A 17278-nucleotide genomic window follows, 5' to 3' on the forward strand; every position below is an offset into this window, starting at 1 on the left:
AAAGAGTGGATGTGGTAAGTGACAAGAGTCTTGGGGAACACAGAGTGATTTAGGATAGCTTGCATTCCACTCACTGCCAGCTGGATTTGATGATTCAGTTAGAGAATTGTTTATCATTTTGAAATTAGGTATTTGTGTGGCTTTTTGTCTCAATTTTGTCCCAGTGTTTCAAAACATTGAATTTTTTTGTCAAACAGAAACTTATTCTCCTGACTGATGTATGCACTGTAGCTGATCTCTAACCCCAAACTTATCTTTGTCTGCATTAGCCTTGAATTTGTACCAAAAGCTCAATTTCCTAAGTGATAGTAAGAATACAGGAATGAAATTGTCCACATTTAACTGCACTGAAAAAAAAAAAGAAGCAAAAAACCTGCTGCAGCTAGTGAAGCCATGGAAGTAATTCTGTGAGTGATATTTTTATTACTGACCTTCCAGTAACAAACCTTCACATGTCTGTCATTTGGTTTAATCATAAAAAATCTATTAAACGTAGGAAACAGGGCAAATGCACAAATAGATCAATCTAAAAGTACATCACTAATGATATTGAGAGCAGGGATAACCACATAACCAAGAATGCCTAAAAATGACAGTTCACCAGTATGTTTATTCACCTCTGTACACTTTGTGTATACTCCATGTTATGAGAAGTTAAGAGACATCGTAAGAGGCTGTTGTGGTTTAACCCCAGACATCAACCAAGCCCCATGCAGCCCTTTGCTCACTCCCCACCAGTGGGATCAGGGAGAGAATTTGGAGGGAAAAAACTAGAAAACTAGTGAGATAAAGATAATTTAATGTGGAAAGCAAAAGCTGTGCACACAAGCAAAGCAAAAGAAGGAATTCATTCACTGTTTCCCATGGGCAGGCAGGTGTTTGGCCATCTCCAGGAGAGCAGGGCCCCATCACATGTAATGGTTACTTGGGAAAATAAATGCCATCATTCCAAACATCCCTCTTCCTCCTTCTTCCCCCACATTGTACACTGGACATGATGCCATAAGGTCTGGAGTATCTCCTTGGTCAGTTGGGGCCACCTGTCCCAGCTGTGTCTTCTCCCAGCCTCCCATGCACTCCCAATACACTCATGGCACCAGGAGAAGCAGAAAAGGCCTCAGCTCTGTGTAAGTCCTGCTCAGCAACAACAAAAGCATCTTTACATTATCAACCCCACGTTCAGCACAAAAATCCAAAACCAAGCCCCAAATTAGCCACTGTGAAGAAAATTACCCCAGCCAAAACCAGCACAGAAGCATGTCAAATTAAGCCTCTCAAGTCTACCAAGCAAGTCTATTAAAATAACTCACTCTCCTTTTTTTATGTGTGTAAGAATCAGTCAAACACAAATGCTAAAATCTACCCATGTAGTGAGGGATTTGGCTGAGATTTTCTCATTGTATAAATCCTCTGGCATACTTGAAATTGTCAAGGTGATAAAGCTGACAGTATTTCAGTATATTAATGTATATACTTGTGTGACGTGTGAAATTGTCATGGCTGCTAATGACCATGCATAGTAATTGTAAGTATAATTCATTTTATTGGCTGGCCTTTTGATTGGTAGTAAAGATTAGGGTTAGATAATTACTCTTATCCTCAAGCCAGCTGGACCTTTTGAATATTTCTGGTGGAATATACATTGATTAGTACTTTTTGTTACCAAAAATGTGAAGATGCTTACTTGCAAGGTGCTGAGATGAATGGTATTGAAAAGTATTTTCACAGCTGAGTTGCAATAGATGCTTTAAATATATGTTATAAATTACTGTTAATTATTATATCCCACAGCTTTTAATAAATGGTTATTAAGTATTTTTCAATATGTTAATAAATCATTCATATATTATCAGCATGTAAAACTTAAAACTCCACTGAACTAAAAAGAAAAATATGGATTTAGTGGAATAAGATTACTTTATTAAAGTGCTTGATAAATAATTACCTTACTGGGAAGCTGAATGACTTGGGTTTGTCTTTTTAAAACTTAATATAAGCCATTCACATACTGCAAACAGATGTGACAAATTCCTTGATAAATACAGGCAAGAGATATTTTAACATTTTCTGACAAAACTCATTCCTGCAGGGTCTAACAGTTCTTTAGGTCTCTGTTGAATTTATGGAAGAATTTTATTTGACATTCAGAATTGTTTGATATCATATCAGTGCTAATAATTAATGTAGTTGTTCAAATGATGTGGCAATTTGCATTCATATGTTTGGAGGAACAGAAAACCTCCTAAATACACATAATTCCTCAAAAGGTGAACTGTTTAGCACTGGTAAAGACTGGTGAGGAAAAGAACCTCTCTGTAGGTCACTAGCATTTGTTGAAGTTAGTGAATTAATATCATGAAAACAAAATGTATATAAGGACCCAGAAAGAAGCACATAGTGTCTGTCTGTGATAGTGAATTAAGTCATGTGATTGACATTTTAGAGTAATCCAATATTAAATACAAGATGACAAGTGGGAATTCCTTACTACACAGTGTATGTGACAACCTTAACTCTCCAGTTTTAATAATTTTAACTTTCAGAATGGCAGGAAAAGCTCCAATTGTTTCCTGGGTGAAAACTGCTTCTGACCATAGAGGTCAGAAAACTGCTTTGACCATAGAGGTCAAAGGCACCAGCCTGAAATCTCACCAGATACCTATGTCTTAAAATCTAAGTAATAGTTTTATTAATTCATCAGAAGGAAATCCTCAGCACAAGTTCAATGAATCCTGTGGATCTGTGTGTATTCCTTCTGACAGCTTTGACCAAAACTCAGGACTACAGGGGAGCACCCACTAGGCAAAGCCCTCTGCAGAGAACCTGCCATCCTACCTCAAGATGAAGTTGATCAGAGGTATGCAGGAAGTGGCTGTACACCCTATAAATGGAGAAGAAAAGGAGTTCCAGCTCAGAAAACTTTGATCTTGTATCCTGAATCAAAGCATGTGTTGCTTGCTTTCCAAGGAATAGTATGGAGCACAGAAGACCTCCTTTTCTATGTTTTTTTTCTTTTTTCTTTTAGTTGGTTCAATATACTTCACCACACAGTCAGCCAAACTAATTTAATCTCTACTGAACTAAAAATTAGTAGCTGCTGTATGAGGTAGATGTTGTTATACTGCTGAGGCATGATCCAGGGGATAACTATAGGCTACTGCAGCTGTGGGAGGGTATGTACTTAAGAGGCATGTGAGAAAAACTTTCAATACTCTAAAGAAAATCCTTAGCTAATGAATTTAAGCCATCCTACAGTGAACCTGCAGAGACACTGCAGCTCTAGAGCTGTGGAGATGGGCAGGGATCCCTCTTCAGGCCTGTGCATGCCTCATCCATCTTCTAAGATGCTGCTTATCTGGATCCACATCTAACCCTGCAGCTGCTTCATGTTCTGCCAGTTGGTGACTACCATGTCAGTCAAAGGGCAACTCCACCCTGTGACTGAGAAGGTGCTTGGGGTATGTGCCTCAGCAGCTGCAGGTCTGTGACCTGGCACTATCCAGGTGTGGTATCTGTGAGGCTGCAGTCATATCTGGTGTAAGGGCACCAGCTGCAGGGCACCAGTGCTTGTCTGCTGCTTCATTCCTGTGAAAACACACAGCTGATGTTGCATTCCCTGGGAGCAGGGCAGAGAGAGCAGAACCTGTCATTATTGTGTGTAAAGACACTTGAGAATTTAAGCTGCAGAGCCTCACATCCCTGGAAATATAAAACATTTGGGGAAAAGCTGCTGTTGACTGTGGTCTTCACAAGGGAAAATACAGGTATGTTGGGGACAATTTTAGGCAAATGAGGAGTGGACAAAATGATAAAGCTTTCTGTCACAGGTAGAAAACTGGCTTTGCTTTGCAGAAATAACATATTTGCCAAAAAAAAAGCCAGGGAGGAGAATGATGTCTTCTTTAAGCTAGTCAGACATACAAAGTAATTTTGTGTGTAGTCTGACCAGTTCTTCCTGTCAAATGGTATTCCCTTCCTCTCAATTAATTGAAAGGCTGAAATAACCCTCTTTAACTCTTTTCAACTTGAATGACAAGTATTTAGACTATTTTACTAGGATGGGTTGTTTATTTACATGTAGGTATAATGGCACTTGAATGTAGTCATAAATAATGTACATATTTTCTTGTATACTGAAAAAAATGAGTTCTTATTTAAGTGATGGTAGTACTGAGGACTACAAAAATGGGTAACCTGACCTCTTTTAGCCTGACTAAAAAATATTCACTATCACTGTGCAGCTACAGAGCCCTAATAGTGATGGGACAGTAATAGTAGTTATGGGGGGACTGGCAGTAAGGGGAAGGAATAATGATATTCCTGTTCAGGAAGTATCCCTTATTCTGAGACCACTTTCTGATATCAGGGACTGGGTTGGCTTAGGGACTTTGAACTCCAGCAATACAGAACAGAAGACAAAGGGGATGTGCTGATGGATGTCTGGGCACTTAGGCTGACAACCTGCTGTTTTGTAAAAGCTGAAGCTTCCTCAAGGTGTGACTCAATTATCAAATTGGATGGAATTATCAAATAGTCTGAAAATCACTAACCAAAGAATGATAACCCCAGGAAGAAGTGCAACCAGGAGACCAGAAGAGTTGGAGTATACTAACAGTACCAGCAAACCACAAAAGACCTCAAAGCAGTGCAAGAACTGGAGGGGATGTCTTCAGCAGTGACAGGTAGAATTTGGAAAAGGATTTCCTCTAAGAATTTATTGCTGCTATGCCTATTTATTTTGCCTCAGGTTAAGGTCATTTAGTAATTTAATTGCTCTTCTCGTTAAGATACTGAGAAGCTGAATGATGACGGCATTCACATTTACACAAAGAGTGTAGAGCAGATTTGTTGTCATGCTGTCACCATTTCGGTCATGCTTCACCAGTGACCTCAGCCTTTCGAGGGCCCACAAGGTTTGGTGCTGAGACAGTGAGGCTGGTGAGTTCAAAAGGCATTAGCAGGCACCACATGTTCTGAATGGTCATGTTGCTGGGAACAGATTTATTTTATGTGCTGATGGTGAAATCCCTGGAGTCTAAAAGATCTCTGAAGAATCCACAGGGAGAAGATATTACTTCTAAACCTCATCTAGCCTGAGAACCCTGCTTCAGACTTTTTGTCTCAGTTACTACACAGAAATTCAGTATGATGGATACCTGGGAGTGAAACATATCCCCTGTCTTCAGTCTGCTGATCAACAGCTCGGTTAGCAAAGTTTAAGCATGCAATGGCTCCCATAGAAGTTCTATGCTTTGATTAATTTCCTCTGAGTCTGTTCAGATGGAAGCTGACAGCTTTTCTTCTGGTTGATGGGCAAAGAATCAGTTAATCATGTTCTGAGAATGACTTTGTCCCATTAACTGTGTCAACTGCTGTCATAGCATGACAGCTATGCTGTATTAACAAAAATGAAAATTAAAAAAGGTATAATTCCACATAATATTTTTCTAGACAGAGAAATGTGGTGCAGTTGAAACTTCAGCCCTTTTCATCTAGTTATTAGCAGAGATGAAAATGTAGAGAAATGTGAAACTCCCACTGTAAAACCCATTTATACTGCAGGTCATGATTGAAAAACACTGGTTTATATGTACTAAGAGAGGCTTATGTGGCTTATCTGCTTCAACTGCTCTTGTGAGAGAAAATTGCCTCTCATTTGTGCTGTTGCTGCCATTTTCTCCCGCTCAAGAAAAAAGCATTGCCTGAAGAAGGGCTTTAGAGTATTTTGCTGGGCATTAAGTCTAAAAGTTAAGTTGCAGATTCTCATAGGACTGTAGAAGTGGTTTTCCTAACCTGGTATCTTGTAGTTTTATATGGATCCGAATTGTGATGAGCTCAGACCAGACTAACACACAGATCTCACTGCAATCGGAGTGCAAGTCAGTGCACACATTTAAGAGTACAAACATTTAAAAAGTAGGAAAATACAGGGTCTCTTATAAGCAGCTACATGGGCTGGGGAAGACTATGTTGAGAAACAGAGTATGTTGAGGGGCAAGAGGCAAAGGTCATGTATGTCCTAGCAGACATGGACAGCTATGAAAAGGTTTAGCACTCATGATCTGTGCATGAGGAAATGCCATCTTTCTCCTTGAGGAAGCAGTACTGCACAGCACAGAGCTTTTAACTAATCTTTTAGCAGAGTGATGTGCTTTTGTGACAACTATTTAACCTTGAGAGATTTCATTCCATGGTTTCAGCAAGGATTACAGTAAATGATCAATTTAGGTAAAGTCACAATCTAATTAAACAAATTCAGTCTAAATCCCTGCTGGGCCAGTAAAGATTTGTCTGTCAAATACCTCTAAGCATTTTCATTTTCTATAGCAACAGTTAATTGGATATGCAACTGTCAGTTTAAATGCCTTAAATGAGGCTGATGGGATTAGTAATTGAATGCTGGGATTAATGATTTACAGCTGGTTTTGCTGCCCTGTTCCTTGCTTACAGCTATGCTTGTGATAACTCCCTATCCTTCTCAGAGGGAGGGAATAGTGTAATAGTGTAACTGCAATATAGTTGTGATAGAATGAAATCCAGGTATGATACAGGTTTGATGTAGCCAGTGTATTCCTGTTGACACAGAGATCGATTTTTAATTCTGCATGGAGCAAAGAACTGTGATCAAATTGCTAAAAGCAAGAAGTCTAAGAGCAGCTGCCTAACTTCCACAGGTAGTAGTTGGAACTGAAGGTCTCAGTCACTCTCCAATTAAAGTAGGCTTTTATGGTTTGAGTCAGAAAGCAAACCTCAGTGTGGTGAAATTAAATCCAAGGCTGTGAGTGGAGGCTGACAAAGGGATTTCTGCAAGAGGTAGTAGGATTTCAAAGGGGGTGGAAGAGATGAAGTCTGTGCACTGCTAAAGCGTCTGCTGTTGGAGAAAGACCTGACTGCAAAGTGTAGTCATGTAGAGGAGTCTCATTGGGGATGCTTGAATCTCTCAGCTTGTTGGGAACTGAAGAGAAGGATGGAAGCATTCAGGGAAGTGGTTACACTGTTCTCTGTGTGATTTTTAAGATCCCTCTTTGATGCTTTAAAAGACCAGAAATACAGTATGCTCCTTGGGGTGTCACAGCTTTCAGGGCCAGCTAACCTGTTCCAGGAACTTCTTAATTCTCACAGCAACCCAGAGTCAGAAAACTTTACCATTTGTTTGCCTTTTAAGCTGAAAATTCTAGCATGGTCTTGTTGGTATAAAAAGGAATTTTGTTTTTTGTGTCCAGATGATCACTGTAGTGCTTGAGGAAGAAAGCTATAAGGAAAACTTTCTGAGGCACTGTGATGTGTACATAAATTACAGAGCACTGTGATGCTCACATAAATTAGAAAGACAAAAGAATTTGTCATTTTGCCTTACATGTAGGCCTCCAAAACCACTCTTAATGTCAGAGACACCCTTATATACCATAAACTGAAAATTTAGGTTCTTCTTAATTAAGTTCCCTTCAGAATTAAAATGAGTCAGTGCATATTTAGAGTCTCTGTTGAACACAGTATAATAATACTTATTTCAGTGTATTAAATTAGAACATGTTTCTGTTCTAAAGATTCTATCTTGGGAAACATTATCTGAAACAGCTAACAACATTAGATGTTATAATTACTTGTATTTATGATATAGTTATAAACAATTATAAAGTAAATTATTGTAACTATTTAGAAATAATTACAAAATAATGATTGTAATAATAACCTTGTAGTTATTTATATTTATTATATATCATACTATTTTAATTTACCAGAAATAATCAAACAGGAAATTCAAAGTTATGCTGTGCATATTTCAGCTCATATTTCAGAATAAGCCAAGTTCAGCTGAAATGTGGAAATAGATTTATGGCCTTTGCTCATTATCCCAAGATTTAAGATTAGGTTTTCAGGTACAGCTTCAGCTGCAAGCAGTTTGGTATTCAGAAATCACTGTATTCATCAGCTTCTCTCTCTCTCCTGTATGTGAACTCCATTTAGTTCAGGAAATACTTTTTTTGTTGTTGTTCCTTCCTGTAATTAGTTCCTATTAAAAAGCCCAACTCATCCTTGTCTAACCTCAATTAGACTATCTTTTTTTCCCTTTTGTTCCTTATGCAGAGGCATTAATCTCTTTGACTGGTCTGGACCCTTCCAGCATACATTGTTCATATTATTATTATTTTTTTTTTAATATATACTTAGTTATCAGACCAATGATTCTATTCTGGAACAATGATAAAAGCCAGAAAAAGGAAATATATAAATATATATTCCTGTTTTTGGTCTCAGAATGACATTTCTTTCTTCAAAATACTCTTGCAATTAATTTTCTTTCTAGACATCAGGCTTTCCTCCTTTCTCCTTTTATTTATATAAAGGAATGCAGCTATTTCAATAATCTTCTGATGAAATGATATTTCTAGGAATGTATTGTAAGATGAAAATTAATGGAGCCTTTCAGAACTTGAAATGAGAGGGAGATGTCTTTTTTCATCTCCCAGCTCAGTAGGTCCTATCTTCAACCTTATTTTTGATTTGTGATTCAGGAAACCTTGATTGATTCACTGGCACATTTTGAGCTGATTTAACTTGAAATGTTAATTACTGGAAATATTAGAACACTTTAGAGTTAAAAAGGGCCTGAATGGTGGTATAACTGAAAGTCATAAAATAAGAAATTCCACATCAACGGAAGAAATTAGATCTTATTCTAATTTCACATCTTTTAAATTGTAATTATTGAAGCAAGAAAAAGTGTGACTGGAGATATTTTCAGTTATAATGGAAGGAATGGGGACTATTCAGTTTTACTATTTCATTCTGAGAATCTAAGTCACATCTGTCTTCCATGTACATTGTTCAGCCTTGGAAGAGACATACTCCATTTTGGATGGCCTTACTCTAGTTTTGGCTTGCATGCAGATATCCCAGTTAGATGTTTGTACCAAGTGCTTTAGTTTTTCTATATAAATTCACAGAATCCATTAGGTTGGACAAGATCTCTGAGATCATTGAATCCAACCTGTGACCCAACACCACCATGTCAGTTAGAACATGGCACAGAGTGCCACATCCAGTTTTTCCTTAAACACCTCTGGGGAGGGTGACTCCCCCACCTTCCTGGGCAGCCAATTCTAATGTTTAAATGCCCTTTATGTAAAGAAATTCTTCCTAACATTCCAACCTAAACCTTCCCAGGTGTACCTTAAGACTATGTTCTTGTGTCCTGTTGCTGGCTGCCTTGAGAAGAGGCTGAACCCCACAACTCTCCTTTTAGGGAGTTAAAGAAAGCAATAAAGGTGCCCCTGAGACTCCTTTTCTCCAGGCTAAACACCCCCAGCTCCCCTCAGATGCTCATCAGACTTGTACTCTGGACCCTTCACCAGCTTTGTTGCACTTCTCTGGATACACCCCACCACCTCAAAGTCATTCCTGAACTGAAAGGCCCAGAACTGAACAAAGGATTCAAGGTGTGGCGTGTCCCATGCCAAGAACAGAGGGACAATCACTGCCCTGGTCCTGCTGGCCACACTATTCCTGATACAGACCAGGATGCCATTGACCTTCTTGGCCACGTGGGTGGCCCTGTTCAGAAGCTGATAACCAGAGCTTCCAGGTCCTTTTCCACCAGGTCCCTGTCCAGCCACTCTGTCCCCAGCCTGTAGCACTGCAGGGTGTTGTGGCCAAAGTGCAGGACCCGGCACTTGGACTTGTTAAACCTCATATTGTTGGATTCTGTCCATCTATCCAGCCTGTCCAGGTCCCTCTGCAGAGCCCTCCTACCCTCCAGCAGATTGACACTTGCACCCAACTCAGTGTTGTCCATGAATTTGCTGATTTAATCCCCTCATCCAGATCATCAGTGAAGATATTAAACAGGACTGGCCCCAGCACTGATCCCTGGGGACACCATGAATGACCAGATGCTAACTGGATGCAGCAGCACCACCACCCTCTGGGCCTGGCCAAACAGACAGCTCTTAACCCAGTGAAGAGTGCACCTGTCCAAGATGTGGGCTGCCAGATTTTGAAGGAGTATGCCATGGAAGATGATGCCAAAATGATTGTTCCTTTTATACATATTGTTCATATATATTTGTAGCTCTGCAGACTGTTCTTATATAGTTATACATTTACTTCAGTACTTTCCCTATTAGACATGAGAATCCTCAGGGCCTACTCTAATCTTGCTTCGTATGGGAATCAAGACCAAGAAACCTTCCCAAGACACTTTCCCATTAACAACTACCAAGGAACGTGAGCTTTAGAAGAGGTTGAACCAAGAAGAGGAATTCATCACTTGTGTTTCTAACTGGGGAGTCTTGTCAATTATGCTAATTTGCTAAACTTATAAAACTCTACATGTCCTATATCACGTGTGCATCTTTGGCACATTTTTGGTGTGCATTTCAGTATGTTGTGCACCTGGAGGGATCTTCATTAAAATCATAACATTTTATTACCTAACCTTGTCTGGCTCTTGATTTAGGGCTCAAAAGGTGACAAAGATGGTGGCAAAGGTGTCATATTGATATAAATTTAAAGGTTTAGTTGATCAAACCACTTCATTTTTCAATATACATACTAGATCTCTTGAGGTCTGGGAGTTTTATTCCTTTTTAAATTACCAAGTTTTTGTTAACTGTGAAGGATGGGTAAAAACAGCTGGTCAACTGCATCAACAGGTACAGCAATGCTTGTTTTAGTTTGAAGGCCAGCAAGGGTCCTTTGGCTAAATTACAGGTGAGTAACTTTTTAGGGAAAAGATGTGACTAAATGTTGAAGTGAAATATTAAGGATGTCATTTATTTCTTCCCAGAGTGTACATTTAAATCAAACCCAAACATGCTGCATCCCATGTGTGGGTTTGTGCTCCAGAGCAGCCCTAGTGCACACAGCCCAAGGTTCTTGTGGATGAAACCACTCAGGTGATGCATTGTTCTCCAGCCACTGTGGGCAGGTGCAATGGAGGAAAGAATGGGAAGACTTTTCCTGTGGCTAGTGGCATCTTGAAGAACTCTATAGTAAGGTGATAGGGAACACAACTGAATCCTGAAGAGGCTGTGGAGCTTCTCCAGGCACCTGTATTTTCTGGATTTAAAAATTTTGTATTATCAGTTCTGTACAGCAGGAAGAGGAAAATAGGTGCCATGATTCTAATTGAAGGAAAAGGAATGCCTTACACTTTAGCCAGCCTTCAGCGGGATTTTGACCACTTCAGACTACCTATACCATCCTCTAAGGGCAAAGCCTAAAATCATCATAACTAATTGTATGTGATGAGGCCTTCAAGTGCATTTTGAAACACATCATAATTTTTATAAGACATGAGAACCTAGACAATCCCATTGCCTTGAAATTAAAGAAAAGTCAGACCATTATTTTCCCTTTTTGTAAATAGCTAGTACTGTGCAAAACTGAGATACAGATATGGAAAGCACAGTCACGGATGGTTTTGGCAGTGCCATGGCCAAGGCAAATTTCATGTTAGTTTAGGTGGGAAGTGACCAGTAACTAATAGTAATAGGTGGGGAAAACTGCTCACAGACTAGGAATAGAGGAGGACAGTCAGGATTTTGGAAGGAGTTGTACACTGGAATGGGATCTGGCCTTTGATGTAAGTCTACCTGTGTAAACTGCAAAGGAACTACAGTGTTAATGTTTGCTTTTATGTTTGTTCTCAGATTTACTTATACTGCCTTTGTTTGAAACACAGAAGTCTGACCAGCACTTTCCTATATTTCAATTGTGCAAAAGTGATTTATAGCAGCTGAGGAATGAAACACAAAACTATTCCATGGAAAAACATTTGTCAGGCGCCCTGCAAAATCGAGTATTTCTATGCAATTTTAAGTCATGTTTATTTTGCACAAATGTCTTACCACTTTTTAAATTAGTGTTTATTATTTTTAAAGCCAAGTATACAACCCTATATAGATATACATCAAAGATGTAACTAATCAAACATATAACTGTGTGTACATGAGAAATTATTTTGGTGCTTAAAGTCAAACACACTTGTGATTTTTTCTTTTTTTAATGTCAATTGTTTAACACTGTGAATTATAAATTTAGGCTTTAAATATTTATTCTGTTAACTGATTAAAATTATTTATTATTTTAGTGTTCAAAGAAACAGAAAACTAAAGACAAAAGTATATTTAAACTGTTGTGTGTGCACTACAAATTCTGTAATTATGGAAAAAAAGGTTGGCATTGCTCTGATGGCTTAAAGAAAAATTGAAATGATATTTGATTAAATGACAGAGAAAAAATAGCACTTCAGAATTTTTGCAGTTAGGATGAAGAATTTATTGTATGTACAGTTAAGCAACTCTACTGTAGATGTAGTTCTTCTTTAAAGAAAACGAATACAGTAATCAAAATAGTTCTAGCATGGAAATTACAATACAGACTGAAACTTGACTAAACCAGAAAGTAGTTATTTGACTTGAAAGAACACAGAACCTGAAACAACAAATTGCAGTCTGCATCATTAACCAAGGACAGTAAAAAACTGTACAGTACAAGCAACACGTTACAATAAGTTATGACAAATAAGGCAGTCTTTCTCATTTAGGACAAAAGGGATAAAAGGAAAGGTATTAAAATCTCATAAAACCACCATATCTCTTTTCCATCTCTGGGACTTCTTTGGAATAAGTTTCCCCATCTTCTTCTGAAGGGAGAATGGAGTCGGCAAAGCGCTTAAGGAACCCACCATATCGTTTCTGGTAATCCAGCCACCACTCTGGCCTGCCCACTCTTCTCATGAAGCCACCGTATCTCTTTTGCAGCTCTTTGGCCTCGTCTTCCAACTCAGGGCTGCGCTTTGTGCTTCTCATGAAGCCTCCGTATCTTTTGCTGACATCGCCGTCGTTTTCATTTACCTCTCGGTAGTGCGCCGCTTCGGGGTTATCCCCTGTTCCCAGAAGCTCCTTCAGCAGGTCAGAGGAGTTGGCAAGGGCATCGTCATCCGAGTCTTTCTTCATAAACCCTCCGTACCTCTTAGCCAGGATTTCTCCTCCATTAGCTTCATCCTCTGGCTCTGCCCGATAGAGCTCATCCATTTTCTTCATGAAACCCCCGTATCTTTTCATGAAGCCTCCATACTTCTTCGCAAGCAAATGGTTCTCGTCCAGCTCTTTCTTGTCTCCTGGAGCAATGTTGCCATCCTCAGAAAGATCCAGCTTTGCCAGTTGCAAGAGCTCCTTGCAGGTCTCCCAGGCTTTGGCAGAAGGCAGTTTTCCTTCGCATTCTAGTGTACATGCCTGAAAAATGGATGTGGGTTGCTGAGAATTATTTGATAGCAACTATCACCTCGCTACGGCCTTATCTTAGATTTACTTGTTTATAAAAGAGCGTGAGCGAGCCTCTCTTTGTGAGTGGCTTGGAAGAAATGCTCTTTGGGAATAGCTGGTTTGGCACCTGTCTGTTTTGAAGTTCTTCATATCCCTCTCTGAAGGACCAGGTAGTCTCCACTACAAGAGGTAGACTACCAGGTAATATGAATTGTGGATACTCTATGTTAAGGTTGCCATTATGCTTCTGTTTCAAAGGAAGCCAAAAGTACAGTTCCTGTATCTGCCTTACACTTGTGAGAGTTATGATTTATTTTTTAAAATTTACTACCGGGAAGCTAAAGACCAATTGTGGTTTGCTTCATAATGCAAGTGTAGAAACATATTCAATCTTCATAATTAAAAGTATCACTCAGAAACTGTGCAGAAAAGCTGCACAGCATGGACATTGCAAAGAAGCCAGGTGTACTGCACTGTTCAGTATGTTCAATACACTGCATAGCTTTAAAGGCTGTGCGTTGCCATTTGTTTCTCGTTGTGGAACAGATCATTCCAACATGTACCAATAGAAATGTAGAAACACAGGCTCTCTTAGGGCAGGATCAAAGTTCCATTTTTGCTAGCTGGAAAGCAGTGACCATTAAGGAGATGGAAAAAAAATCCTAAGCTGTGTGGTTTCTGACTGTATTGAAAAATTGTCAGGCTACAACATGAAAAAAGCTTTCAGTACCTTATGCATATCTCATAACCTGTCTTGTGATGATAATAACATGGATATTAGCTACTATTATCTCTCTTGTGTCAGGGGAATTTACTTCTTGTGCAGCCATACCCTTAAGTTGTAAAATAAGGTGATTCTAGTGTTTTTTCTTCTTGCCTGTGGTTTTCATACCACAATAGGTAAAGAAAAATCATCAATATTTTCAATAAGATAAACACTCATTCTGACTCTAGATGATGTGTTCTAAGGATCCTAACATACTTTAAAATGTGAAATTAAACTCCAGCACAGCTCTGTCTGATAGCTCATTATCCACTGCACAGTCTGTCTCTTCAGCGTCACATTACTCTAAGAAATTTAAATATGACTTTTATGGTATGATCACAAGAAAATTAAAGGGATTTATATATTTTGTAATACAATAATTTAACTGCCACTACATGCTTATTACTATAAGTTATAGTCATGCTGTAGAGAGAGTAAGATTTCAGCTTCAGTCTGAATTGCTCTAAATCAAAGAAAGAATAGGTCTCTCTCTTTCTCAATTAGTTTTAATAACCTCCTATTGTCAGATGAACATACTTCATCAGTGTAAGTGACCAGATCAGCGTGCAATGTCTGGTGTCTAACAAATACAACATAATAAATTCAGTTATTATGTTACTTGATACTAATACATAGAAACAATAGTTTCCAAGGATTGTTCATACATGTTTGACAAATACAAGGTGTGCTACATTGTTTCTTTACCTGTTTAGTTAATAAACAAACATTCTCACAGAACAGAACTTTGATTCTTTCTTTAATGACTACTGAAGGTGTGCAAGAGAGACTGTCAAAATAGACATGCAGAATATATACTCTGAAAAGCCCTCCCTCCATAAGGGCAAACTACCACTTTTTTTACCCTAGTTGACATTAAAACTAAAGTTTGATTGAAAGCTAATGTGAGCAGAGAGAAAAAAAAAAAGTAGAGGGAACTGTTTGGCCAGCTGTCCAAATAATCTTGCCCTTCTGAGCCTACTATGGTTAAGAGCTCTTGAGCTTTTGGAGTAAATAGAAGTACTCAGTGGTTCCTAATTCTGTGTAAGGCTAGAGAGCCAAGCCCTTCCTTTTGCATGATCCCAAGTAACCAGTGACATGAGAGGAACAATTTTTAAGATCATTTAGAAGTGCCAAGAGCATGATGCCACAATATATGTGTGTGTGTGTGTGTGTTTGAGGTCAGGAACAACTGATGCCACTGGCAAAGTACTCAGCAGCCAGAGTTCCCACCTTCTTCAGGAAGGGCTGAGGGACCCCAGACTTTCACTGACCCCCGATTTTTAAATTTCAAGTTGAATTGCCTCTGAGACTGTTCTTTTAAATTATTTCAACATCACAAGAATTACAGATAACCCCCACCCCCCAGTCCCCCTCCTTCCGGACTTAGCACGACTTGTCTAAGGAGCCAGCATCTTCCAAGGCATTCCTAACGCTGTGCAGCACCGTGCAGAGAGGAGAAACAGCGAAGGTACTGCTACTCAAATAGGCTTTAAACACACTTTTTTTTTTTTTTTTTTTAGTGAGATTTCAGGCAGATCTTTTCAGCTCGACATCCGTCCTGCCCGGAGAGAGCTCATCTTACCATGGAGCCAGCGGACAAGGGTCGGGACCCTCCCTCCCGTTCTGCTCGGCTTCCCCCCGTCCTGTCGGTGCTGGAATGCCCTGGAGGGGCAGCGACCCCTCCTTCCCTTGCAGAGATGCCCTCTCCGGTCGGATTTCCCTTCCTCCTTACGTTTTCATTCGGCCTTTTCCTGGCTCCCCGCGGGGCTGCTCGGCGGTGTCGCTTGTCCCCGTCCCCGAAGGCCGCCTCTCGCCGTCGGGCAGCGGGAGGGACGGGAGGGACGGGCGGGCTCGGGGCTCCTCGGGGCGCTCTGGGTTTGTATCAGCGCTCTCCGCTCGCTCCTCGCCCTCTGCCCAGCGCCCCTAACCCCGCTTCTCCCTCTCTCCCCTCTTCAGAAAAAAGGGTCTTCCAAGCGACCCCGGTCACTTCCCCCACTATTTATTTTTCTTATTTCGCTGTTTTTCCCCGCTCCCCCTTTCCTCCCTTCAAAGTTAGCGGGGAAGGGGCCCAGCCGCGGGGATTCGGGGCTCGGAGGCGCTCCCGGCCCCGGTGCCGCTTACCAGAGGGTGGATGCCGGCGCGGGGTCCCAGGTGGTAGGCGCAGGCGGCGCAGTCGCGGCCGCAGTCGGCCCGGGCCCTCGGGAGCAGGCAGGTGCTGAGGGCCAGCAGCGAGCAGCCGAGTCTCAGGAGCAACGCCATGGGGCTGCGAGAAGGAGAGGTCAGCCGGCAGCCGCCTCCTCCCGCTCCCACCCCAGCACGGCCGCCCCCCCAGCCTCGGAGAAGGAAAAGGCGGCGTGAAAGGGTTCAAACCAACTCCGCTAAAACTCACGCGTTTTAGAGTCGGAGTGATGGCGCTTGCGAGGTAAGCGGGAGCTTTAACCAAGCGGGCGCTTGGCAGCTGCAAGGCAACTGACCTGCGTTCGGAACGGGAGCGGACCCGGAGGATGAAGCGCCCAGCAGATCCCGTTTGGTGACAGTCCCCAAACACTTTATCCCTCCCTGCCTGCAAAAGCCGGCACCGCAGGGGGAGAAGGAACGCACCGCGGAGCGGCACGGACGGGATTCCGGCCCCTCCCGGGATGGGTTTCCCACCGGGACGCCCCGAGCAGCCTCCCCGACACCGGCACCAGCCCCGGCAGAGCCGGCCCGGCCCTCCCCCGGTCCCGACCGCGGGCAGAGCAGCTCCTCACTCACACACGCTGCCCTCGGGGCTCCCGGGAGTTGCAGAGAAAGGAGCTGCGCCTTGCTGAAGCCTCGGCGTCGGAGCCACTAATATTGATGGCGAGAGCGAGCAGCCTCCGGAGAAGCCCCGGGGGAGGCAGGCAGAGCCGGGCCGGGCCTGCTGGCAGCTCCAGCGAGGGCGGCTCGGGGGGCGCCGAGCCGAGCCCGCTGCCGGGGCCGGGCGCGCCGCTGCGGAGCGTGTGCGGGCGGCGGCGGCGGCACTTTATAATTGGGGACCGCGGGGAGAAGGCGGCCTCCCCCCAATCGCCGTCGGGCTCCCGCTGACGCGGCCACTACGACATCCCCCCCGGCACCACCGCCCCGCCATCCGTGACTCCAGCGGGGCTTGGGATGAGGGGGTGTGCGTGCCCCTGCCATCGGGGAGGGGGGAGCGCGGAACCGGCCCCGCCAAAGTTACCGGGGGAAGTTTTCACCGGGGGCGGGCGGGGAATGAGACAGC

The 17278-nt window shown here is 41.9% G+C and overlaps 1 protein-coding gene and 1 long non-coding RNA gene across 3 annotated transcripts in view; both read right to left on the bottom strand.

Annotated features, from left to right (window-relative positions):
* LOC139586411 (uncharacterized) overlaps positions 1–17278 on the bottom strand; it is a 447190-nt gene that overhangs the window by 71107 nt on the left and 358805 nt on the right. The window lies entirely within an intron of this gene.
* PENK (proenkephalin) lies at positions 12259–17027 on the bottom strand. 2 transcript variants are annotated; one of them, XM_071419601.1, is made up of 3 exons: positions 16792–17027; positions 16159–16300; positions 12259–13241 (listed from the first exon to the last, which is right to left on the bottom strand). In XM_071419601.1, the coding sequence occupies exons 2-3, from the start codon at positions 16294–16296 to the stop codon at positions 12576–12578; spliced, it is 804 nt and encodes a 267-aa protein (XP_071275702.1). In that variant the 5' UTR covers positions 16297–16300; positions 16792–17027; the 3' UTR covers positions 12259–12575. The 2 variants fall into 2 exon arrangements, with proteins under 2 accessions (XP_071275702.1, XP_071275710.1); XM_071419609.1 differs by having other exon boundaries at positions 16788–17027.

Source organism: Agelaius tricolor, unplaced genomic scaffold (assembly GCF_023055355.1).
Source record: "Agelaius tricolor isolate 1412-34295 unplaced genomic scaffold, bAgeTri1.0.p SCAF_2, whole genome shotgun sequence".
Lineage (NCBI taxonomy): Eukaryota > Metazoa > Chordata > Aves > Passeriformes > Icteridae > Agelaius > Agelaius tricolor.